Source organism: Cydia pomonella, chromosome 17 (genome assembly GCF_033807575.1).
Source record: "Cydia pomonella isolate Wapato2018A chromosome 17, ilCydPomo1, whole genome shotgun sequence".
Classification (NCBI taxonomy): Eukaryota; Metazoa; Arthropoda; class Insecta; order Lepidoptera; family Tortricidae; genus Cydia; species Cydia pomonella.
In genome coordinates this window covers 16,227,206-16,254,075 of record NC_084719.1, presented here as the reverse complement: position 1 = coordinate 16,254,075, position 26,870 = coordinate 16,227,206, and the positions used below count along the sequence as shown (strand labels likewise).

Below are 26,870 nucleotides of genomic sequence, written 5' to 3'. Positions count from 1 at the left end.
CACGAACTATAATATATCAAGAACAAAATTAGTGTCATTTTCTTGGCCGGCGAATACACCCGATAACATACTTACTTCGATACATGTATTCAAGCAAAGCAACGCTAATTGTTATTGTTCATAAAATTACGCATCGACCTATACCAATTTTTGGTTAAAAGAGTTTATGTGCCGTTAAATTAGACGGTGAGACACTTCTATTCTATTCCAGTTACATTACAATTTCTTTATCATTAGGACTTATAACGTGGGGACCTACAATATACCTCTCCAACAAAAATTCATGCGAGCGAACCTTTTATAATTTGATTTGAATTACAGAAATCGATAAAAGTCTTCGCAGTCGTGTCTTTGGATAACATCAAGATGAATGGCTTTATGTCGTATGATGACAACAATTTTTAATGTTTCGAGTTTAAATGTATACACTCAAATTTGTCAAATTGCTACATCTAAATATTATGAAATGTATGAAAAGGATGGTCATCATGGTTATTAAACGCAATAGGAAACAGATTTTGTGATAACAATCGTTATTTGTTTATTAACTCAAAATAAACTGACTGTTTTTTGGGAAGAAATGTACTATATATCTTATAGTTATTATATCTAAATCTATCAATCTATCTAAACTATGGTGGAAAACGAGCGTGCTGTCCCTTATGATACACCGACCGTACAAAATTACTCACATTTTGCTACTGCTAGATGTGTAGTAATGCAACATACAACGCATCCTCAGCAGTCTCAGCACGCAAAGGGACCAAAATATCACACTATTTTTTACTCCATCAACAGGTCTTCACATATATTGTACATAAAAAAAATCACATGCTCCCATTTTCGAATCAAATATACTTTTGATTCCATCCAATTAGTCTTTTAAAAAGGACAGGTCACTCCATCATCCTAAATTCCATAATATTCGAGTTTCCTTTTCTAACTTGACCTCGCATAGCGTAGCCAGTATACTTTATTGCAGTTCAGAGGTTTACTGGTCCTTGATATGAACAAGCAAATCCCGAGTCCATCTCGGCGCCCACTCGCTGTAAACGCGCTTGAATGAGGTCGATGCTCTCCCACCTACTTTCCCTATGGAATGCTCCAGCGTAGTGGTTTGATACGGACGATCACGGCATATTTAGAATAAGGTGTTTTATATCCCCGAAGAACACCTTCCCGGTCTCGAATACCGAATCGGTCGGTATCGAATTGAATAGGGGAACTCATTAGTGAGTTCACCACAAATATTTGTTCCTGAGTATGGACATATATCGTCGTCTAGTTTAGTGTAGTCTAGTAGACAACACAAGCCTTATTAAGCTCACTGTGTGACTATCTGTGTAAAATTGTCTAAGTGTAATGGTAAACGGTTACCGCAGTCTATGCCTGCAACTCCATAGGCTTCACATTTACGTTACCACTTTAGAAACCTGTGTGCTGCTGTACTGTACCACATACTCCCTCGAGAAAACCTCGGGAGGGAGTTCATTCCCAAGAAAAGGAACGCCTACTGTTTGACCACTTTTACTAGATGTTGTAAGTATATTCAATAATGTAATACCTATGTATTACATTATTTGCATAAAATTACTATTAATGTATCCAATTATCATGTTTATTTAGTAATTTACTGGAACGAAATAAATCAATTCGTTCAGTACCAATATTTTTACAAACAATGCTATAGACCCTATGCGGTGCATATTGCTTAAGATGTATTTAGGTTATTCCCATGGATTTTTGAGCAAAATTGTTGATAATGTGCGTAATGTGGCTTTAAAATCACAATTTCCACGGCTCATGGGAATCGTGCTCCGGTCCGCTGGGGTCCGCTTGACAACTAATCCCAAGATTTGGCGTAGGCACTAGTTTTTTCGAAAGCTACTGCCATTTGACCTTCCAACCCAGAGGGTAAACGAGGCCATAGTCCGGTTTCCTCACGATGTTTTACTTCACCAAAAAGCGTCTGGTAAATATCAAAATATATATTCAAGATATTTCCTACATAAGTTCCGAAAAAATCATTAGTACGAGCCGGGGTTTGAACTTACGACCTCCAGATTGCAAGTCGCACGCTCTTACCGCGTTACCGAAACTATTAAATTATCATCTATCGTTTAATAGTTTCGGAAAAAACCAACAATTATGATCTCCGGTCATCATCATGTCGCCGCGCGCGCCCTACGCGTAGGTAAGTAGTTAGAGATAACATATCAACTTTATCACCGATAATAGCGCTCCAATTTATTACTTGCTCCAAGCATCACAAACCACAAACGCCCAGTGAACCCGCCTTTTAATATTCGTATGACTAGAGTCAGACCAAGCTAACTCGGCAGCGATTTTGTAAGCGACTGTGTAAGTGTTATTTTAAACGTCAAATTTCTATGAAATGTATGATTACGGTGACCAAACAAGATACAAATAAGTATCTGCCACCAGATAGTAGTCAATTAATCTAGAGTTTTCAGACGACGGTAAAGCTAAAATAAGAAAATTAGTGTCCAACCGAAATTTCGGTTTCGGTAGGTTTCGGCCTAATGTTCGGTTTCTGGGCAAAAAACTGCAAGGTAATGTCCGTCCAAAATTTCGGTTTCGGCATATTAACATGTTTCGGCCGAAACTGAACTTTCGGTTTCGGCAAAAAGAAACAGTTTCGTTCGGACACTAACGCAAAAATAACCGACAAGTAGCTGTAATAGTGCGACAAGTAGCGCCACCTAGAAAAATGATGGCGGCGTTGTAACATGGTACCTCCATTCAGTCAGTGTTTAATATTTAGGTACTAGCCTCGGCCATAGGTACTACAAAAATTCACAAATGTTTTTCTTCATAGATATAAAATATTATAAGTAACCTAGCCATATATGCAATCACAAAATCACAAAGCTGGTACAGGTCTCCTTTCCCTGTAGTTATGTAAGGGCGAAACCGCTTCCTAGACACTAGGAAGCTCGTGGGAAATTGAGTTATGGATGTGATTGAACACGTCTCAATTTACTGTGACGCAATGTACAGTCAGTGACATAAAATTGCGTTTAAATTTCACTACTTTTTCCTTGGTACGTAAAGTTAAATTTTGGCCAGGTATTGCTTCTGCTAGCAGTTATCTTGGTTTTAAGGTTTTTTTAGTGTGGTATAGGGATTACTTGAAAATTAAGTAGAACTATTCATTTGAAGAAGCGCAGTTGGGGATACACATCTCTTCACAATTCACTTAACAATTTAATCTGTTCCATTGTAGCCATCATATTACAGAAGAAAGACCTGTATTTTAATATACCTACCCAAATAGTCAAAATTGGGTCAAAATCGGTGAGGTACAGATATATCGGAGTGACAAAGGTGCTCACAAATATCAGAACACACCTCTATTGTCAAGGCACTACAGTGCACGTTCAGATAGTTTTGAGCACCTCGGCCGCTCCGGTATATCTGATGGGGACTGTACTTCAGTCAGTAGTCAGTATATTTAATATTAAAGGATAATCTTAAATAAATCAAGTTGAAATAAAAACATAAATTAGGCTTATGTAGTAGACTCTAGTTAAATATAAATAGAATAGAATACAGGTACTAAATATGTGAGAAATATGTATATGTTTAGGTTAAGAAGCATGTTGAAAGCATAACAATAATTTCAATTTTTCAGTTTTCATTGCATGAATAATATATTAATGAGTATTCATTACACAATGCAGATTAAACAAAAACTTGTATGTAAATGTTAACACAATTTACATTTAGAGTTTTGATTTCCTAATTTAGTTTACATTATACCGCTACATAATTTAATAGTTATAGTTCTATATTTAGAACTTGATTTTTATTATTTTCCAGGTTGGTGGCAACCTAGTATATGGGTTGTCTATTAGTAAGTAGTTTGCAAGATGTCTGCCCTCTTTTATTGTTAAATGAATTCAATAATACCTATTTGAAAATAGCTGAAATATTGACTCCTGATAGCTGAAACATATCCCCCACATCTCCGGTGGAAACATAGGCTTAGTTAGGCATATTGAATAAGTTTCAGCGAACCTTATACAAACTTACAACAAAACTGTCAACCAAACTTATGGTTCATAAGAAATGCACATCTCTTTCCTGTGAATTCATTATTTTGCATACTAGATTTTAACACCAATATCTCTCACGAAGTAAACACAGCTAACATCATAATCATGCAACTATGTTACGATGTGTCTGGTATATATAGATAGGAGTATTGACAAATATGTTGCTCTTATCTATCTGCCATATTATTTATAAGGCACATTGTGATGTGCCTGGGCAAATCGAAAGCATACAAAAATCTCACCGATTTTGCTATTGGCTGACATAATTATTTGATACTGTGGTATTAATTCAAATAATTATGATCATTTTAACCAATGGTTATTAACTGAATAATTATATTTCCTGTTTTTAGTTCATTCAATTTCAAAACTCCAACATTTATTCAGCAAATAGGCCAAAGGGACACTTTAACATGTCAAATTTTTACAATCAATCAATCAATCAAATTACAACAATAACCAAAAATTACAAAATACAATTACAAACAGGGAATTAATGAAATATTAGACACTTTATTAGAGATGTTGAACTGTCGAATCCTCTTTGTCAAAGCCTCTAAATGTCAAATTGCACAAAAAAAACTATGATAAAAAAAATACAAACAACAAATACTAAAATTCTATAGAGATGTAAAAGTCTGTATGTTTCAGAGAAAAAATATATCAAAAAAATGATCATTAAATTATCCTAAGAGATGTAACTTGAAAATAGACGCAAGTTGGCAGACATGAACCTCCTTTTTGATATCATTCGAAGCCGTCTTGATTGCCCTGAGCTACTGTCTTGCATATTATTTCGGGTTCCTAAACGTCGCACCAGGTATGCCACCCTCTTTCAAGTCCCACTAACTACGGCGCAAATGCCGTACTATCTCGCATTCCCCATCTTTACAAACAAGAATTTGACTCAAGGATCCTTTTAATGGCCCTAAAAATAAGTTTAAAAATGACGTATTAGATATATTACTTAACAAAAAAAGATGAATATAATAATTATTTTGGGTTTTAATAGGTTCTAAAGATTAACCAAATACTGTTGTAAATGTTAATCCTATATTATACTGTAGGAGTACTCATCATTGGCGTCTTGGCATAATACAAATTTTGGTATCTTATGCAAGTAAAACAGTTACTCTGCAGGAGTGCTAAATAGTGATCTTTGGGTAAACGCATGATCACTTAAATTATTTACAAGAGCAATATAAATAAATTAAATCAACTATTAACGTTAATGCACACCTATCAACTTTATGCAAGCATGTGTACCTACCTCTAACTTCAATTTTCATGTTGATTATCACCTACTGTTACTGTTACTGTGGGCTTGCACAGTTTCACTTTGATTATTACTTTGTTTAACTAATTATATTTGTATATTATTTTGCACCCAACGGATAACTGTTATTGGCCTAATACTATGTAAAAATACCTATGTAAATTGTATATCTACGGCTGTTGTTGTCCTGAATACCAATAAAACAAAATAAAAATAAATAAAGGGTCTCCAAGACTTGAATTCTTATATACAGACAAACAGACAAGAACTGAATGAAGTGTCTCATGTTTGCCACTCAAAAGTAAAGTTACAAACTTATTTATAACATAACAGTTAGTCCGTGTAAGTTTAAAGAGACCGGTCTCCACAAACAGCACCAGTTCACGAGGATGATTGAATACATAATTTAATTAATACAATCACTATCATTAATGTCAAACAACAGGAAATATCCAATTTGGCCTATTATACAAAAATGTACTAAAAACTGAATCCAGGGCAGAAACTACAAACTCTTTTCTCACAAACAATAAAGATTTATGTTTTTTGTATTTATACACATGTAAGCAACAAAATAACCATGGACATTGGATTTAAAAATTAGATCAGCAAAGGGACATTCCTCCAAAAGCAACCACAATTTCATTAATTCAAAGTAACAGTTTTAAAGAGAAAAATTAACACAAAAAAGAACATGCAATAAAAAAGTGACTAACATTACTCTTTTCATTGAACAACACTAAATCAATATTCTTGAGACCAAGTTGTGGTCAGTCATTGAAGTTGACATATAAAAATATGATCAACAGCAAAGGTTTGCATGCCTGGTATTCCAAAGTAATTTGAATATGACCCTCCTCCAGCAGTCTGGTAATTTTTTTAGTAAATGTGTTGTCACTGTATCTTTTATTTTTTAAAGATGGGATTTATAAGGAGTTGAGAGAACTCCTCAAATTGTATGAGCACAAATAAAACAGTGTTTTATTTCTGTACTTAACTCGTTTGTGCCATGAGTGGTGTGGTATTTTCGGGATAAATAGATTAGATGGCGCACTTTATTTGTATCTATTTTGTTTTAAAATTAAAAGTAACCAGTGTAGTAGGTACCAGAAATCTAATGAGGTAATTATAAAATATTTACATGTGAGTACAGAAATGATTCACATATAAAAAGCAGATTACTGTAATCATGATAAACGTAAATAATTCGCTCAAAACAATTGCAAAGGCACATACCAGAGCACGTGGCGTAAATTAAAACCAAGTTGGACCAAAAATAGCAACATGATCCACATATCAACTGTAACGTTGCAACATTTAGCTCCCCAATTTCGTAAATAGCAAGCGGAATGCAGGTATTAACTGTGCACAATTTCTACAGTTACTCTGTCAGTTCATTTGGCATATAGACTATTTACGTAAGTATAAGAGAAATATTTCTTACAACATCGATATTTATAATTATATATTCTTTATAAAATATGTGCCTCTGCAATGTACTCATTATTTAATACTTACTTTCAATCGCGTTAAATTTCCATCTCTCGCTGCGTTAAATACGGCTGTTTTGAAATCCATTTTGCTTTGCCTCTGACCGACGCAAAATCCTCAGATAATTAAACTACCACTTCAAAAACAACACTTCCTTTTGGTAATAATCATTGAAAAATCACTGATTCACGTGGTAAATTAATTCAAGCAACCAAAATGCGTGGTTTATTTCAAAACACTCCGATCGACTTCTTTCTTATCGAACAGCTGCACCGCGACGGCGACGGTCTACCATTACTGCCATTTTGTCAGTGTTGCCACATGTTAGAATTTAAAATCCCCAAAATTGCATAGTGATCTTAAATGATAAATCACTGTTTGCCTTTCAGAGGAAAATGAGGTTATATATAGTTTGTCAAGCCATTTCCGTCAGTAGAAAAAAGCGGTAAGTTTTAAAAATCTAGGCGCGAAGGGTTATCGTCCCATGGAAAAATTTCTACTGACAAAGTTGTTTGACCGGCTATATTATGTTTGTTTTTGATTATCCAATAAACGAACACAAAATGACTTGGCATAATAAATATTTTTTTTTTAATCCGTCTAAGCTAACTTTGTACCTATTTGAGTAGAACAAAGTGAAAGGTGTCGTTACAAATGTCATATTTTTATAGAAATTTGACACACACATTATGACAGGATCACAGTTATCTTGATTCAAATTTACAACAAAAATAATTTGGCAAGGAATATTTTTATTTATTACGATTTTGATAGCCCAGCCTGTGCAAGTGTTAAATAAACGTCATAATTTCATATAAATTTGACATTTAAAATAACACTTCCACCTTATCTTATCTTGGTCTGACTTTAATATTCTAAATTTGTAGAATTAAAATAGGGCCATTTAATTAAAGGGCTTACCTTAAATTTTAACCTGGCACACAGAGAGACAAAATAATATAACTTTTTCTGTCCTTCTCACTAGAAAGTGTCCTGAAAAAAGATGAATGTTACATTACCCCTAGAATAAAGAGGAAAGGGCAAATTACATCTACAGTCGCTATTGCTCGATGTCAGGCCCAAGTAAGAGTATTTTTCTGTTTCAACAAATTTCAGCACATCTTTTACAATATTTGACATTTAAAAAATACTGTGTCTCTAATTGCCAAAAATATTCAATGTTTGATATGCAAATGAAGCACAACAGTTTTGAATGATTCACGGTTAGTTTCACTAGACTTGACTCGACCGGGGTATGGACCGTGATCACGGTCCATTTAAGTCATATGAAACATTATTTTTTTTTCAATATAAATATTGATAACGATGTGCTGATATTCCGTGATACGGAAAACGATTATCAGGCCCGATATCGGGAAGTGTGGATGTAATTGGCCCTTAAATGAAAAAGGGGGACTTTATTTTAGGGTAGGGTAATAACCCTCTATCCTTTAGGAGAATACTTTTGCATTATTTGTTTTTTTATTTCTTATAAGATTGCCTCACATAGGTCTCCTTTACCTATGTGAGGCAATCTTCATCAGATAAAAAATATTATTCAGTTCTTACTTTTCCCTACAATATGAAGGTATGCTTTTAAAGCTGGCAACATTAAAATAAGGCTGACATTGAACTGTCAAAGTCAAAATATTACATGGCAACACATGCTAGGGAGTCCAGCGTAAAAAAATACATAAATTAATACGCGATAAATTTTAAATAAAACACGTGCACATGGATCATGTTATAAAATATTTTAATTGAAATGAACAGGATTTCAATTCTATACTATATAATTGGAAATAAAACAACCATTAGGTATAATATTTTTCTTATAATTACAGACAATTCCTTTTCACTTCAGACATTATAGCATGCCAGTGTTTATAACTAACTGTCAACATGTTGTAATTAAGTAATAATAATATTTTTGATATGTATTTGTTCAATTTTAAATCATAAAAAACTTTGCAGTATATTTTGATATCAGTATCAGCCATTCCATAAGTTTACTACCATTAAGTACAGGTGCAAGATGTGTTAGTTTTTTGGAAAATGAGACCTTTGGCCCATAACAGACACATTTGGTTAGTCCAGGCAGCCCTGACTAATCATTGGACACTAAAGCTGAATCTCAGAAAGAAACTGAAATAAATGCAGAAAGAGGGAGAATTACAGTAATCCCTATATAAATGCATAATGAATCTAATAGTTAAAATAAACTATGTTAAATAGTATCGACGGTAACCCTTGAAGTGGTAACCCTTTGGCTCCTGACCAATTATGTCATTTAAATTTCAATATTGATTCATTGAAATAAAATCAAATTTCCAACAACTCCAAAACGACATATGCCACTTGAAGAGATAATAAACACTAGCATGCTACCAAAGCATCAGCTTTTTTCGGTTTTTGTTATAAATCTTGCTTCTTGTTTAATACCATTATCCCAATAGTAACTTGAATATGATTGTGAGTATGTTTAGTAGGATCAACGGAACTGAAAAAAACATTAGAGATGTAACTGACTATGCTGTTTAACAACATGAGACTGAAACAACAAATGAAAACACATTATTAATACATAGAAAAGAACATACAAAGTACAAAAATAAATGTTAAAAATCAATGCCAAAATATTTTGAGAATACATAAATTAGCCTTAAATTTCGCCAGGAAATTATAATAAAATCAGTTTAGTTGCACTTTAAAAGTTAATTAAAAACTTACTTCTTGTCACTGTTCTTATGGACCTAACTAAGTTCAGGATCTGGTATTTCACTGTTGACTGATCTTCAAATCCTTGGCTATGACTTTGAGCTCCCCATCCCACTAAAACGCGAAATATGTACATGTGATTTACAACATACATTCTAACTAAATTGATCATGCGACAGGATTTAAGGAACTGAGGTTATTCTTACTTTTTTGCATAAATCTTTCTTCATGAAGTACGCAGACTGCATTAAGACAAAGTAATGAGGCTTCAAATAAATTCCACAAAGTAAGCATTTCGAGAAAATACTGAAAACCTAATTAAGAGTTGAATTAAAATCACAATGATTTGTTTTGAGTATTTTGTTTGACGTAAAACTGACAAATCGACAAGGCAGTGTTGTCAGAGCACTTAGAGCTAAAACATACTACCGAGCCCAAAACTGCATGAATTTTCAATAAAATCACATTATAGTTTAGCAAGCCACTTCCGTCAGTAGAAAAAGGCGGCAAATTAAAAAAAAAAACCGGACCAAAGGGTTGTCATCCTATAGAAAATTTTACAAATACTGACAAAGTAGGTTTGCCAAAGTATAATTTTTGTGCATGTGTTTTCAAGTTAGTTGTGTTTTATTATTATTATTCCTTTACTTATTTAACTTCTTCTTAAGTAAGGATATTTTATATTATGAAATAAAAAAACAATAAATAAAAACTACTATGCTACTATGTAGAGTCAGACCAAGCAAGAGAAGTTGGCAGTCCAGGCAGTGCAAGTGTTATTTCAAACGTCTGCCTTCTATGAAATTATGACGTTAACCTAACACTTGCACAGGTTGGGCTGTCAAAATCGTTGCCAATTTAACTTGATCTGACTTTACAACTAGTGTCCTGACCTGAACATGCAATTCATGTAACCTATATACTGACGTGACAAATTGTACTATTTGTGTAATCATCTAGCAAAATAAATGATTCTGATACTGAATGTTTTAAATGATACAATTAAAATGATGGAAGTGCAAATTTTCACAGCCCGCCCAATTTTAAACTTTTGTACGAAAGTCTATGTGAAATTTCCGTAGAAAGTCAGGTAAAAAATACATCTTGGCAACATTGTCACAAGGATAAAAAAATTAATGACAAAGAGGAGATGTAGTTTTCTTTTATTTTTAAGTAATATCGTTTGTTGTATTGGTAGTAATGGAGTTGAGTTTACTTTCTTTCTACTATTTTCTCACATTTTGTTTTGTCTGTGCTGTTTATGTAAAAAAAAAAGGACACTATCACTATTTTTATTCCGAACTGAAGTTATCGTTGTAATGTAATTTTGTTTTTTCTGTTCTTTCCATGAACGTAACGTCGTGTAAGGTGCAGAGTAACATTTTTAAAATGTTTAGTGGGATAAAATATACATAATTTTATTACTATGGAGTCTAGATCATTTAGAGAACTCCAACCCTCAACGACGACTCATAACCCTGTCTCCGACATCGTGAAAGAGATTTATAAGGAAGCTAGCTGTCCAACAACCTCGGGCCTGCAGAATAGCAATTACAATAATCATATTATTGGCAAGGAAGTAAACCAAAGCTTTAGTCAGAGTGCCAAAATTAGTAACGTCAGTAATTCAGTTGAGTCAATAAATTTTAAGTTAGACCGTTTAATTTATCCACCACTTGGAACAGAAAAATTGGGAGAAAATTTTAGTTCCTTCAAAGTCGCAGAGACACCAGATGCTTGTGATTATGATAATGCAAAAAGAAGAAAGGTTGATCTTTATGGTCCAGATGTTGGACCCAAATTATACAACGTTAAGGGAAACCTAGTGACTCCACCGATTATCGCAAAGAACCTTCCGGAAATATTTAATGTTCTTCCTATTTTTGGTAGGCCTGGACCTAAAGAAGATATTGAGGACTTTTATTCACGAAAGATAAGGGAATTTGTTGGCTGTGATCTGAATGATGAACAGTTTGAAAATCTTGCTAATGAATGCAGGTAATTATGTTTATTTTATTGGGAAGTAAATTGAGTTTGTCAATCAACAGATGTAACTTGATGTTTATGTGCAAGGGCGTTGCCAACTGATGGGCTAGGGCATACATTTAGATACAAATTTCATTCTCTACCTGGTGATGCCCTTGTTAATGTGGCTAAGAGTTTCAAATTGACCTGGAAAAGCTGTTGGAATATGAGAGATTCTATCTATCAATTCTTATTCTTATCTTTGGATGTTAACATTATTATTGTAAATAGTATAGTTAGTTAGTTAGCTAGTGCTTCTGGGCATTTTCCGCAAATCGACAACCATTGTGCCTATTTTGCGTGAAACGAGGTAGCGCTACTCTAACCACCCCAGCTCCTCCACGAAGCCTAGCAAAGTTTTCAGGTTGCTAATTGCCTCTCCTAGTGTGCACGGAGTCCCTAGGTATTTGTTCCTGTATACTTCTACCTGTTTGCAGTCTAGGAGAATATGTCTTGTTGTTTCTTCTTCCATGCACACTCTGCACATGGGGCTGTCTGTTTTACCCATGTTGTGTAGGTGTTTGTTAAGTGTGTTATGTCCTGTAATTAATCCTACTATTTTACGTAGTTGATGTCTAGGTGTTTTCAGTAGTATTTTGGTGAGTTTGTGGTTCAGTTCCGGTAGAAAATCCTTGGTCTGCCTGTGTGTGTCCATTTCCTTCCAGTATTTATTGTGCAGTTGTCTGTGATGTAGGTCTAGTTGGTTGTGCATATAGGATATTGGTAGGGGTATGATGGGCTCAGGTCCATATGCCGGCGTTTCTGAGCCTTGTAAATAGTATAGTTCCATATATTAGTGCAGTTATGAACAGAGGCCTTCTTGTGGCAGGTTGAATTGTCATTACGAACTTCTCATTAGGTTCCTCCACACAGAGGGTGCATATGCGCGAGGCAATTTTCTGCTCGCTCCGTTTGGACTTTTGATAATGCCTCTATCAATACAATATAGAACAAGTCGCCTTATAGCAAAAGAATAAGTAAGTAAGTAAATATTCTTTATTGCACCAACAATTATACATTTTACGTACATGTCAAAACTACAAATGAATTTTAAAGGAAAATAGAACCAGGTAACAACGGGCGGTCTTATCGCTAAAAAGTGAAAGAGTGATGTTTTCCAGCTTCCAGATAACTTTAATGTAGTTGAAAACGCGAAATAGGTAGAAATGTGCAATAAAAAGAATGAAAACTCATATTTAATTATTATCATATCTAATTATTTCAGTTCTGTGTTTTATTTCAATTTCACATTTAAAGTCTGTTTTAGTCAGGGATCGGAACCGGTTTTTTGCAAAAACATAGAAATAACCATATATTTCGGTTTATTTTATACTCTAAATGTAGGACTCAGTTGTGTTTTCAGATAACGACTTCGTGTTATTAGATTGCCTAATTAGAAATGAAGTAATTAACAAAGAATGAAAAAATACCGTTTTCGTTCCCATACAAAAAATACCGGTTTCCGATCCCTGGTTTTAGTGCTAACAAATATTCCAAGAGTTTCTTTATAGATGAATTACGTAGCCATTTTTTTCCGTATTATCTGCTTAAATTATTTCTTTTACAGTCAAATATCCACTAACACATTCAACGCCACACTTTTTGTATTTATTTTTGCATTTTGCATACTAAAATTGCCCGCATGTGCCCAGCGCGGCAGCGAAAGTCTTAACTATTAGAACTTTTTAATATTTCGTGTTCTACATTGTGTCAATATACATATATCGGAAGTTGATAAATGAGAACTCCCTATGACAGTTGAGAAATGCCACAATTATTCCGGCCTCTGATTATGATTATTTAAACTTGGTTACAGAATTACGAGTTATCCCTTCTTCTTCTTCTTTAGCCCTTCTCTACCCTTTGGGTGTAGGCCTTCTTCATTTTATGCAACTCGTCATTGTTCTGTGCGACATGGAGCCACTTCTTCCCTGCAGTCCTTTTGATGTCGTCGTCCCAACGCATCTGGGGTCTACTTTGAGGACGTTCCTCCCCCCATGGTCGCCACTCCAGTAGACGTTTGCTCCACGAATCGGTTTTTCGCGCTATATGACCAGCCCATCCATATCAGTTATACAGACCATAATTCATCAGTGCCTTCTTCTTCTTTTCGTGTCGAGGTTGCTTTTTTATATGATGCATGCCCAATAGTGCCTTTGATATATGTAATTCCTTTAAAATTAAAATTGTGTATTTCAGTCCTGATTTGCTAAGGACTGGCAGTGAGCTAAGAATGACAACCTCAGTTCCCACACTATCAGTGTTCTCCGAGGAAGAAAACAGGGAGTACAATGAGCAACACAGCAACCTGTGCGTTGTGAGGAAGCATCAGTTACGTATGGCTAGTGACTCTAATGCCAATTACCAGAAAAAGCTGAAGTATAGGGGGATAAGGCTCATACCACTTGCACAGGTACAGTACTGACTTTGATAAAAAACAGGGTAAGCTACTCAATGCTTAATACAGGAAAGTACCAGATATTGGCATTAGCATATACTTTTGTAGGAGAGTCACCTCTGCTGCCTTAATATAAAATCAAATCTGCTGACTACCATAGACAAGAGGCAGGTCCACAAAGAGCAAGCAGCCTCGCGAGGAAATTTCCTCGCCCGCCCGGTCTCGCGAGGCCTCGTGCTTGTGTAACTTTTGCCTCAGCATGTTTGCCTCGCTCAAGCCAATTTGCTTGTAATTTACAAGATTTTTTTGATGTTTCAGACTGAAGATGGAGAGGAAGCGCCCGAACCTGACTTAGATCCTGGCAGAGATATAATCTATGTTGTGCGGATATATAGGCCCTTCCCATATAATATTAAGGAGAAACATGTAAGTAAATTAGTGTAATACAAGAACAGCGGTGGCATTGAAAGAAAAATGTTTATTAAATTAAGTTTTATTTTTAATTATTTAAGTTGTAATCGGGAATCGTGGAAATCAAGGAGAGAGGCCTTTGCCCAGCAGTGGGACACTCAAACAGGCTAAAAAAAAAAAAGTTGTAAGTTTGTGTACAACTCAAGTCTTATCTTTCTTACACAAATATGATATGTTCATTTAGGACTATTAAATTTGAATTAGTAGATTAATATTGTGTGATTGTGTTGGCTAGCAATGGCTAAGTCATTCTACGTACATTATACACTTGGTTATAGGTACTTACATTTGATATCACAAGTTTTTTTTCAAATATTTTGATATGTGTTTTTAAGTAGCTGCACTATGTATAAATATAAATTATAAACTGAAATACATGTCATATACTACAGAAAAAAATTACCAAGCCCTCCAGAGGCGGAGGCAGTGGAGTGGCAGCGGTTTCTGATTAGGAAAGAGCAGAAGAAAACATTTTTTGACGGAAAAAAAAAACAATTTTTTATGGGCCAGGTCGTCCAAGTTGGCCAACCCTCTCCATACAAAGGCCAAAATTTTTTGTTCGAAAATGTATTCTTCTGCTTTAATTATCCTAATTAGAACCCGAGACACGGGGAAACGTATCATGGGGCGGTGCAGACTGCATGGAGGCAGAGGAAACGCCATTGCACATCCTTGCAGAGTGCCCTTGCCTAATGCGCATTCGTGAATCAATCCTGGGTAGATTACGCCAGGAGGAGTTAAGGCCTCTCGAGATCAAGATCCTGCAGCTGTTTTAAGTTGCAGGTTTGGATCGAGAGTTGTAGTAGGTGGCGATCACAATAGATCAGGAATGGTCGCAGTGATATATAGGCTGTAGAGCCTTACATAGCTTCTGGCAAAGAAGAAGAATCAGAACCCCACTATTTTAGTTAGAACCTGTATGAGATATATTTCAGTTGGCAATGTTGGTTGTCATGTTCCCAGACGAGCAGCCGGCACTCGGTGTTCAGCCGCAGCGTGGTGCTGGCGGGGCGGCGGCCGCTGTCGGCGCTGCGCGACCGCGTGCCGTGCGCCAACGACGTCGGCATGCGCGTCGACGTGTCCGCCGCGCCGCACGAGCAGCCCGACGCATCTGCCAAGGTCATTTTTTTATACTAAGTCGGTGACCCACACGCATACGGCCCGCCTGACTGTAAGTAGTCTCCGTGGCCTATGGACGCTTGCAACTCCAGAGCAGTTACAAGCGCGTCGCTGACCTTAACACTCCGCACCCTCGTTGAGCTCTAGCAACCTTACTCACCGGCACGAAGGCACGAACCCAATACTATGAGTCTTGTCTCTTACGTTTAATTGCCTTATTTGTAAAGTTGTGTTAAATTTTGTGTTTTTCTAAGAAACAGAAATTTCAAAAATTGAAAATGGTGGATTGGGACAAATTACTATAACGAATAATGCCATAAATATGAACAACTCTTAAAGTTCAAATTTGAATGCAGGACCTGTTCCCCTCCGGGTTCCTGTTCATCAACAACGTGTTCTACGTGGACGGGCGGGCGGGCTGCGCGGACCGCAGCGCCGGGCTGCGCGCCTGGGCGCGCGCGCGCGGGCTTGGGGCCTTCGTCGCCAGGGACCTGCACTCCACCAGGCTGGACGACCTCACTGTGCGGCTTGGCCATCCTGAGGTATGCCCGTGTTATAAATTATCATTTAACTGTGTCTATGTTATCTATGTACTAATCAAGGGAGATATGAATGATCTGAAATAGCGGTATATTCCCATCTGTCCTCGATGGGAAAGAGTTTGTGGCTGGCGGGGATAAATTGAAATGAATCCTTCCCACCGCCATGGCTTATTCCTATCTTTTTTAGGGTTCCGTAGTTAACTAGGAACCCTTATAGTTTCGCCATGTCCGTCTGTCTGTCTGTCCGAGGCTTTGCTCCGTGGTCGTTAGTGCTAGAAAGCTGAAATTTGGCATGGATATATAAATCAATAAAGCCAACAAAATCGTAGAATAAAATCTAAAAAATTTTTTTAGGATACCTCCCCTACACCCAAAGTGGGGGTGATTTTTTTTTTGCATCAACCCCCAATATGTGGAATATCGTTTGAAAGGTCTTTCGAAACTAATTGGGGTTTTCACCAAACATTTTTTGATAAAGTGAATATATTCGGAGATAATCGCTCCGAAAGAAAAAAAAATGTGTCCCCCTCTAACTTTTGAACCATAGGTGTGAAAAATATGAAAAAAATCGTGGAACTAGCTTAAGAAAGACATTAAATGAAAACTATAGCAGACATGATTAGTTTAGCTATTTTTGAGTTATCGCAAAAAGTTTCCCCTTCATAGTAAAAAGACGTACTATCCACGGTTCATTCCTTGGTTAATAATCATACTTTAAGCTCCAGTTTCGCGCAGCATAAATATGCGATCTAATTTGTTATTTTGTATCGTTTCCATAATCACATTATCTGTGTTTCCTTCAAACGCCTGCAGTCTGCCTAGTTATAATATTGAATAAGTGATTTAATCTACTACATAACTCCATACTTGTTATATGTAGTTGTTATGATGGAACCAGTAAACACTCTTTCACATTAATGATGTAAACTGTTTAATGCTGAACCACGTCATAATATGATTTTTATTTCACGAATTGGAAAACTGTTCAATACAGCAACTATCAAAATCGACATTTGTATAACAAAAAAGATAGGAATAAACCGTGGTGGTCACAGATGGGAAGGATTTATTCCTATTTGTCCCCGCCGGCCACAGAGGGAATAGGGTGATTCCCGGGGACGGTTGGGAATGAATTCTTCCCATCTGCCCGGCGGGGACAGATGGGAATGAAACTATTCCCACCTGTAACCGCCGGGGACAGATGTGAATGAATCATTGCCATCTGTGTGCGCCCCCCCGGCCGGTGGGCGGTCACCAACCGCGGGAATACACCGAAATGGCCGGTTTTGATTTACGACATTTTATAAAAAAAAGTGTGCTTATGTAATTGAAACTGTACCAATTAACCATTTTTTTACGATTATAAACTATTTCATGAAAGAAGAACTAAACAAGATTTAAAAAAACAATATCGAGTTGAAAAGAAGTGCAGATTGCATAGGTCTCACTCTAGTTTTCAAGCGTGAATCTATGTTTTAAACTAATCATCTGCAAAATATTCAATTAATGAGTAAGTAAATAATAATCTGTTTTTTACGTAAAGCTTACACGTAGTTAATTTAATTTTGAGTATTTTGCAAATGTAGAAATGTAGACTAACGAGAATCGTAATCTGGAATTGTTGTATTTTTTTTTATAAATTTACCTCATTTTATCACTCCCATCTCATAATTTCAGGTCTATGTCCACCAAGGCAACTGCGAGCATCTCTTCACCTTCTCAGAGATACGTCTGCTCAACCCCGACGACCCACTCTCAATCAAACAGTACCCAGTCCACACTGCTGTCTCACAAAACCAAACAGTCTACTGCACAACTTGTGCCGAATTCGGAGCCAAATGGATTGTAACCAACTGTTCAACTGTACCCTTTGACCCGGCTTACTTCTGTGATACATGTTTTAGATTATTCTTATATAAAGATGGGAAGAAAATTGGAGATTTCAAGGCCTTTTCGTACAGAGGCAACGAGATTAATATGCTGAAGCCTTCAGGATGACGAACGCTTGCGTCCATATACAGTGTGGATTTAAAACAGGGTTAGCAATTCCCTTGCATGTTGTAGGGTTTTGTAGTACCATGATCAAGGGTAAAATGTACATGTGTACACTTGTACAGTATTGATGTGATATTCAATGACAGGCCAAATAAAGGAATCAGTTTTTATAATGCAGATTTTTAAAGTCCGTTAAGATTTAAATCCATAAGAATTTTAAAGTCAATCTCTACTGGCTGCTCGCGTTATACTTATCAGTATAAGTAGTGTAACATTATATTATGTTCTATTCTAATTAGTCGGTGTCCACATTGGTGCCGGTATTAGTATAGATATATTGAAGAATGCTCCTAAAATGTACGATGTTCAAAAATTTCGCTAAATGTCCCTTTTTGTTGTAAGTAATATCCATCAATAAGAGTAAGAAAATTCACAATGTTTCAAAAGTTCCTTCAGTCCCTTGTGTAACCAGGCTCGTTCTTGAATAGATTTTGTCAGTAAATTTATTTTGCTACTATAGCGGTAAGTAAACCCAAAAGAGTTGATGTTGTAATAAAAATATCCTATACTCATGTCTTTCATTTTCGTAACGATACACCTTTAACGCCAATACCCCTTCAAGAGCATTGTTTATTTGTGAGAGTCAGAATGGCGGGTGTACCTAAATAAAATCAAATGAAAAGCATACCATATTTTTGTACCTAATTGGTACTATTTAGTACCTTGTTTAAAAAAAATTGTACCTCACGGTACGTAAAGTTATCATCAAAAAACAGGTCACCCGCCATCCTGACAGTCAGAATGACGGGTGTACTTTATTACGCTATGTTCCCGTGGTTATTGATAAATTCTATAAAAGCCAAATTTTTGTACCTTCATATTCAATTATAATATGAGTCATTTTATTTGTGCTTTCCAAGTTTTACTCATTTTATATTTTGCTTCCTATTACAATTATGCAGGCGTTATAATTTTTCAAGTTATCGATTTAATTTTTAAGAAAAAACGCTCAGGTACAATTACATATTTTTATTACGCCAGGATTTAGTACCTTTAATGTTTAATCTGTTAAGTTCAAATAACTCAGAAAATCATGTCGCCATACATGGGGCGGGGAGGGGACAGATGGGAATGATTTCTGTGTACCCGGCTCCCATCTCACCATATACCATATTTTCAGTAGATACCCAAAATTCTTAATGCGATTGAGGCATCAACTCGTTTCGCCAAAAGCATTTGTTTCAACCCGTCAAAAGTAGATTTAGTTCTATTAGGACACATCGTAATTTTGTAGCTATTGGTCTCACTGCAAATCTGATCCTATTTGATCCCGTCAAACAGTTCTCACTGGTCACAAGGAGGATACCTGAACAAATTTCGCTACCCGCCAAAAGTGGTACAAAGCGGTGGCTATGGCGAAAATCATATCCCGTTACGTTGTACAGTCAGCAAGAAAAATGTACATAGGTACCAGCAGCAGCAGTATGCAAATTTATAAAAGTTATTTATAAGATATTGTGATATGCCTATTTTATTTACTTTAAATTACATTTTATATTGACTTAATCTAATGATTATAAATTTTGCACGCTTGTCAAACATCTGGGGATATTGGATCAAGGTAAATAAATAATTTCTGATTCGTTTGTAGTGCTAAAAATATTTATACAGGACTTTATAATATTTACGCAGGATTCTCGTCACACCAAAATTTCGTTGTAACACACTGAAGCAGTGAAGCTATAGAAAAGTGCCAGACGTCATTTATTCGTTGCGTGCATGACTTGTTGCTTATTTGACAGTTGGGAGCTGCTAAGTAGTATGAAGATGTCGTCCCAAAAAGTTCATATTTTCACCACGACGTGCGCTGCCGTCTTATATTTCCCCCACCACCAACTTCGCACATAGCCAATAGCTTAGGAATGTATGGTGAGTCGAATACAGTAGTTTTAATGACTAAAATATCATCATCATCAAAGTTAACAGACCATTCGTAAATCAGTGTAAAGACATAAAATCTACAATGGTCAGCTGTGTTGTTAGTATATACATGCCCCAACTAGCTGATAACTAAGTAGGTTCCTATTTATAGTAGTGCAACAGGCATCAGTCCGTCTTCATTACTACACCGGATAAATGTAGTGCCATATCAGCGTATTCTGCGCTGTCCTTGCAATAATCTAAATAAGTACCTATTTGTACGGCGTAAGACTTAAACACTTAAGTCCACAGCGGCAACACACTTGTCATCATACTTAAAACAAAAACGCATCTCTACAATAACGAATACGGTTCTAAATCGAACGACTAGAAAGGAATGTGTCATGGTTTAAGGGTTAACGGCCTATTTTTACTCGACTTCGGTAAAACCAAAACGGGAAAGGTTGGATGCAGCAGCGACGAGTTGTCAATAGAAGGGCTGTTATGGCCCAGTCTGGCCTTCTTACATTTTAACTGACTTCCAAAAAGAGGTTGAATGAATTTTAGAATCGCCTCATCATAATTTTTTTTTTTTTTTTTTTTTTTTTTAATATTATAGGACATTATTACACAAATTGACTAAGTCCCACAGTAAGCTCAATAAGGCTTGTATTGAGGGTACTTAGACAACGATATATATAATGCTCTTTCATTTGTTGCCCCACACGATAGGTTTTGAAAAAATAAATTCTAATCCCATACAAAAATTTGATAACGTCATTACTCCCCCCTGAGGGGGGGATTTTTAGGAACTAGTGGGAAAATTAAATGTTTTGGTCTAAAGTACCTGTGTATCAAAAACCGTCGATGTACATATGTATGCGGTAAAGTAGCTATTTTTCCGTTGTAGCACATCCACTAATACTTTGACAGGTGGTCTTCGTCATCATAATTAGGTTTTTACCCTATGAACACTGAGCCGGAGCCAAAATGGATAATATTGATTCTAGAAACTAGCGTAGGTGGAGTGCCTGTCAAAAAAGGATTAGCAATAAATCTGCGCCAATTATATAAAGTTTGGTTGTAACAAAACGCACGTCCTACATATCTAGCCTTAATACAAGGGTATTCGTTAGGTTAAGTTAGCACTGAAAAATTAAAATGATAAAATACGATTTTTGCTTTGAACATGTCCTTATCCATATGGGTGCTTGCCTGAAATAAAATCAATTTATATATTTATTTTATTTATTTTTTGAATAGTCAAATATCTTGTGACACTTCACGCCAGTTGATATATACCTACCCCAAAAAACAATTAAGTGGTGGTGGTACCCAAAGCGAATATAATCACTACGCGTGATACCTGGTGTGACTATACAAACTTTTTCGAATCAGACTCCAGCACTTTTTTTTTCTTGAACTCTGTGTTCAAAGCTCTTTTGTATTTGAACCAGTACCTATAAGAGGATATACCTACAGGCAATAGTTTCTTCCATTGCGTTACTATTTCCATCTGAGCCAACAGAGTCGTATGCGACATCATTACTTCAATAAACTGTTATCAAACAACATGCCGTAGGTATAGCAGTTTCCCTAGTTGCGATGGAAATTGCACAAATAAACGTAGATCTTAGACGGTTGCTAGAGCATTATCATTCCTCTGGTATAACAGTAATGGACGCAGTCAATTGAGGAATTAAGATAACTGACTGTTGCAGGGGGCTTCCGCGGGGGCGGACGATGTCGGTTTTTATCCATATTTCTTATGACTGATTTCTTCGGTAACCTTTATTTTGCATTGTCAGGATCACGGCTATTTTCAGTAACTTCAAAATTCGTTTCCATCTATATCTGGCTGTTGGAGAGACAGAGATGAAAGGAGAATTTCCTTAGACGTTGTTGGTTATGGTGTGGTGTTACCATCCATGGTAAATTGAAAGCATCTGTATACTATTCATACAATAAAGTCTCCTTATTTGTTGTAATGGTCGATCATATATCAGTTAAAGTTAGAAAAACTAACCTTTTTTCGTAAAAATCCTTCTTTCTCTTTCAAAGCAGGTCAAAATGTAGCATAAGTCACCCGCGTAAAAAATAAAACAAAAAACGAATCGATTAATACCTCATTCACTAAAATCAACAGTTTCGACGGAACTGTCTTGGAACTGTCGAACTCGCCACACAAATATAAGCTGTACCTATGCATACATTAAATAAAATAAATTAAATTATCATTTATTTCGACCATCTGGGATCATACAACAAACAACATAATACATTACAACAAAATAAATAAATATATTAGTTAATTAATAAAATTTAACAGCATTATGATTACATTAAAATGAGATAATTATAACAAATTGCCAAAATTACATGTCAATGTTAGTACCTACTTATCTTACATCTAGTGTTAGTATACATTACATATTGCCCTCACCCTGCTGATCAGCGAGGCATAGACTGCTAATATAATATAAGTAAGGTCAGCCAGGGCAATTGCAACCATGGACCAACTTCATCTACTCTAAAAACAAAAGAAGTTTGTTTAAGTTCGAGCCACTTCTACCATGGGTGAACTCTCATTTATGACAGGGCAAAAGTGCCATTAATATAAGAGGCTCTGGCTTTAGACTCCTTGTATTTTTGGAGTAGGTAGTTGCAGTTGCCCTATAGTTGCAATTGTCTGGCTGGCTTTAATCCCTTCCGTAGTCAGGTCAGGAGCAACGTTCGTTTATGATCTCCTATGAAGTCATACCTCGACTTTGTAAGCTATGATTTTCTTCAAGAAGTTTATTGTTAGCGGTATTTGATTGATCATTAGATCTCTCGGGTGTTCTTCCGCGGATACTGACTATCAAGAGGTTTGCTTTGCGTTAAATTAATATTAGAGTGATCTCATCCAGCACGTGTAAATCTTTATGGTGGATTTGCATTTTACGCGCTACTTAAGCTAAATCCACACCGTTGTGCTTTTGTGTTATGTTTGTCATATTCAATTCAATTCAATTCTTTATTTTCATTAACAATACAGTATTGTGTTTGAATATTTTTACATGCTAACTTATTAATTAGGTAGTCATACAGTACAGTACAATATATTAGGAACATACACAAAAATAAAAAAAAAACAATACAAACATCACTAAAATATCAAAAGGCTAGATTATAATTCAGGATCAGGATATTCAAAAATATATATAAATTAGGAAAACAAATCAACAAATCATGGCATGTACGATGTCAGTTACCTACAATCCAAAAATAATCGCAAAATAAATAGATACTAATATTATTATTATTATAAATATATGAACTATGTCCTTCAAATATTTCATTAATACTATAAAAACAGCCTTCTAACAGCAAAGTCCTTAACTTAATTTTAAATTCCGCGTGTGATGTGATCATTTTTAAGTGAACTGGAAGTTGGTTATATGCCTTAATAGCCTGATATTTCGTAGAGTGCTGGACTACTTTAAGATTAGGGCTAATTGTTGTTTTGAGGTTTTTTTTCCTTGAACACAAACGAATTTCCCTTTCTTCTTGTTATAGCGTTGTTCTTCGCCAAAGGAAAACATCGTGTGGACTACCCCCAATCCCAATAAGGTTTAGTTTCGCCTTGGAAGGTCAGAGAGTACTTAGTCGCTTTAGTAAAAAAAAATTGCATACGCATGCAAAAATGCGGGGGAGCGCTGTACTACATATATCCGAACAGCAGTAAAAGGCCAATCTAGCATCTGAAAAACATAAACCTGTGCAAACTATGTAGACTAATATGCAACATGATATTTCAACCGTGTGGACATGAGGTTAGGTATTCAAGAATAATCAAGAAGCATCTTTTAACGTTATACTACTTATACTTTAACTGTCTTTCCTTGTCGTCAAGCGTGCTTCTACTTATAAGATAAAACAGTAATTGAATTTGCCGGAAGGTACACAATATAAGTTATCATCTGGCTCTTACAGTATTGTTGCCCTTCGAATAAGATTGAACCGACTATTTTTTTTTTGCGCCAGTATGTACCAGATTTTATAGTAGGTAAATAATAACTTTATCATTACGCCTCATGGTGATTTTCTGCCAAACGGTAACGTTAAACCCCCAGTGATTTAATTCGATTCGGTTAGAATTCGTTTTGATTAAGTAAAGATTTTACGACAACCATGTCAAGTAGGATGAGTGAGTGGTAACGTTACCTATCCTAAAACTGGAAATTGAATAGCGGTTCATGGGGTTACCTTGGGGTTAAAACTTTGAAAATGTAGTGGGCTCCCACGGTTGTAAGACGTTCAGCATTCGAGGCAGAATTTTATAAAATCAGTATCCGTGTTAATAAAACTAGTGTGCCATGCCATACTTCATAAAGAGTGACCCTAATTATGTCTGCCCTAGTTTTTACAATTTTGATAAGAGATTGCCATCGTTGCGAAACTGTCGCATGACCAGGTTACGAGCAAACACCATGGCGCTAGGATTTTTTTCTCTTCATAAGATATCCTGGAATCCTTGCTCTCAAAACATAGTTCAAACCCAGACTATTCGACATGTGCAAATTATAGCATGATATCACGACTTTTTCGCGATAGCGTTCATCTCTTATCGGTCATCAAGAGGGTTAGGTATACATGGACTTAAGACAGAGCCGCGTGAAATCTTGTGATCAAGAATTTATGCCCAAGGTCTATAGTCAGAACGAGGCATTTGCAACTGCGGCACTGTGTAATGACACCACACTTTTAGTTGTAGGTACATGAGGATTTTCTTTTTTTTAATGATTTTTTTATGGTGTTGACCTGTTGACAAAGAATCTGATTTGCGAGGGATAGTATTGAACAGATTCAAGATCTTTACAAAATTTCATATTAGATTTTTGTTAGGACAATAAAAGTTATAGTGCAACATTCTTAACTGACCATTGCTAGACCTTATGGCTGCCCTCCCACATCTCTTCGCACCGCTGGATTAGAATCAATGCTATTGGTTGATTCCTCTTATCTCCGCTCGTCAGCCTCCTTTACAAACAAAGCCACCAAGTCTTCCTCGAGACTTTCTTTCGCCTATGGTAGTGAAAACATATATCTATTTTTCCTATTTTTCGATTATGTTTTTCGTTTGTTTCTATCTCTATACTATATAAATTTCCTGTTTATCTTTTTGAAACGTGTCCTGGTCGGGCTTTTGGTTTCTATCAGATTTTGCCTTGCTATCTCTGACCGTTCGTGTGGCGACCACTAAGAGGGAAGTGAGTTCGCCTGCATACAATATTCAAAATAAATAATTTGATTTGTTTCCCAATAGCGCATCTACTTCAATTATAGTATTATAGATATCAATAATTAATTTTAATCTCTAAAATGATGATCACCAATCGCTCGTTAGCAATGAGTTTAGAAAATTTTTCGGATCCATACATAAAAATGGCCCCGGGTTAGAATGATTGTGATAGTAATATTTTACTGATTTTAGGTACCGCTTTGTCCTTTGACTAATACCGCTTGAATTGGGCCTCTCGTTGCTCTCAAAATTTAGATAGAGTCATCTAAAAATAACTGTTCAAACATCAGATAAAAGCCGTATGGGTACTCTCGTGTATATTAATGCCTGACATTGTCACAACATCAATAAAATATACTGGGTGTAATCATTTACGTCATACAAGATATATGTACGCGATTGTACTCCTTTCAATGATCATTTCTTACTATAGCAACAACTCTGACATCAAAAAATAATAAAACCCTGGTGGAGATATGAAATTTAATTGTAGAATGGAAAAAAAAAATTAAATGCGATTCCGGTGTTATAAGTACAATCGTGCCCTTCCCCCCGTATTCTTAATCTAATTGAATAGGTCTGAACATCATTTATACTTGGTACATTATCCATACCTAACGACATTTAAAAATACAATCGATCTAAAACACCTTTTTGCGATGTCGCTTCAAAACAAGTTACTGCAGCGTGATTAATAGTGCATAGTAAATGAGAAATCCATTTCAGGATGTCGGCATCCTGTCATTAATGTATGCTATCAATTCCTATCCCTGCTAATATAATAAATGCGAAAGTAGCCCTGAGCCCAATTCAGATTTAATATTTTGGTATGGGTGTGAACTGGTTTTGATACGACATGGCTCCTCTACACGATGGCCCAGCGTAGATCAGGCCAGGGAGCAAGTGATATTGCTATCTCATTCCACCGCATAGCTGCGTCCCTTAGACTGGCGTACGCTGGGCCATCGTGTAGAGGAGCCCTTAAAGATCGCTTACGTTGATTGGTGCATATGAAACTAAGTGAAAGTCGTGTGTGAGTTGCGCACAAATCACAAGGGAATGCAAATCGGCTATATATATATATATATATAACCGTAACCGAAATAATCGGTTATTTATAACCGATTATAGGAAATAATAGGTTTAGATAAAAAGTTTGAAAATCATTCCTTAAGCGGGTGGAATTTACTATACCTATAAGTAGAATTTGGAAGTACAACTTTTACCTTATTCTGTAGCTTCCATTATAAAAAAAATTCAAATGGGGCGTAAAGCCTGGAAATTTAAAGGAAACAAAAGTATGGTGCACCGTGCGAAACGTGCAACGGAAGATGTGGCCATCGCGCGGGTTTTCACCTATTATCTGTTTAAAATGATGCGTGTCAGATCCCTCGGCTATATTATTAGCTATTTATACAAAAATTATAGTGCTTATTGTATGCAAAGTAAGATTTTGAGTTTGCGTGATATTCTTCTATCGAACCAACTAGCCTTTGCACGTGTTGGTTGGAGTCTGCCCTTGCAAATATAGTTTAGTTTCGGATTGATTTTT

General features: G+C 35.9%; 3 protein-coding genes across 5 annotated transcripts in view; 1 reads left to right on the top strand and 2 right to left on the bottom strand.

Moving 5' to 3' along the window:
• The window catches only part of LOC133526848 (protein fem-1 homolog CG6966), a 103,147-nt gene extending 95,992 nt beyond the window's left edge, over positions 1–7,155 (bottom strand). The window contains exon 1 of one of the 2 annotated variants that reach the window (XM_061863665.1): positions 6,874–7,155. In XM_061863665.1, the coding sequence (XP_061719649.1) occupies positions 6,874–6,933 (60 nt within the window). In that variant the 5' untranslated portion in view covers positions 6,934–7,155. The remainder of the gene's footprint in view (positions 1–6,873) is intronic. The other variant, XM_061863663.1, reaches the window with a different exon arrangement.
• A 1,426-nt stretch (positions 7,156–8,581) lies between these two features.
• LOC133526854 (immediate early response 3-interacting protein 1) lies at positions 8,582–10,101 on the bottom strand. Its single transcript, XM_061863676.1, has 3 exons — positions 9,771–10,101; positions 9,577–9,678; positions 8,582–9,346 (listed from the first exon to the last, which is right to left on the bottom strand). The coding sequence occupies exons 1-3, from the start codon at positions 9,856–9,858 to the stop codon at positions 9,291–9,293; spliced, it is 246 nt and encodes an 81-aa protein (XP_061719660.1). The 5' UTR covers positions 9,859–10,101; the 3' UTR covers positions 8,582–9,290.
• Positions 10,102–10,819: 718 nt separating this feature from the next.
• LOC133526849 (snRNA-activating protein complex subunit 3) lies at positions 10,820–18,682 on the top strand. Of its 2 annotated transcripts, XM_061863668.1 has the most exons (7): positions 11,056–11,194; positions 11,455–11,562; positions 13,789–14,002; positions 14,306–14,413; positions 15,422–15,577; positions 15,934–16,119; positions 17,797–18,682. In XM_061863668.1, the coding sequence occupies exons 3-7, from the start codon at positions 13,823–13,825 to the stop codon at positions 18,115–18,117; spliced, it is 951 nt and encodes a 316-aa protein (XP_061719652.1). In that variant the 5' UTR covers positions 11,056–11,194; positions 11,455–11,562; positions 13,789–13,822; the 3' UTR covers positions 18,118–18,682. The 2 variants fall into 2 exon arrangements, with proteins under 2 accessions (XP_061719651.1, XP_061719652.1); XM_061863667.1 differs by having other exon boundaries at positions 10,820–11,562.
• Positions 18,683–26,870: the final 8,188 nt, after the last annotated feature.

Coding starts and splice junctions, on each gene's coding strand:
- LOC133526854 (XM_061863676.1), bottom strand. CDS start 9,858: ATGCTTACTTTGTGGAATTTATTTGAAGCCTCATTACTTTGTCTTAAT. Junction 9,679..9,770: donor AGAAAGATTTATGCAAAAAA/GTAAGAATAACC, acceptor TTCGCGTTTTAG/TGGGATGGGGAGCTCAAAGT. Junction 9,347..9,576: donor CATAAGAACAGTGACAAGAA/GTAAGTTTTTAA, acceptor TGTTTTTTTCAG/TTCCGTTGATCCTACTAAAC.
- LOC133526849 (XM_061863667.1), top strand. CDS start 10,991: ATGGAGTCTAGATCATTTAGAGAACTCCAACCCTCAACGACGACTCAT. Junction 11,563..13,788: donor AATCTTGCTAATGAATGCAG/GTAATTATGTTT, acceptor TGTGTATTTCAG/TCCTGATTTGCTAAGGACTG. Junction 14,414..15,421: donor ATAATATTAAGGAGAAACAT/GTAAGTAAATTA, acceptor TCATGTTCCCAG/ACGAGCAGCCGGCACTCGGT.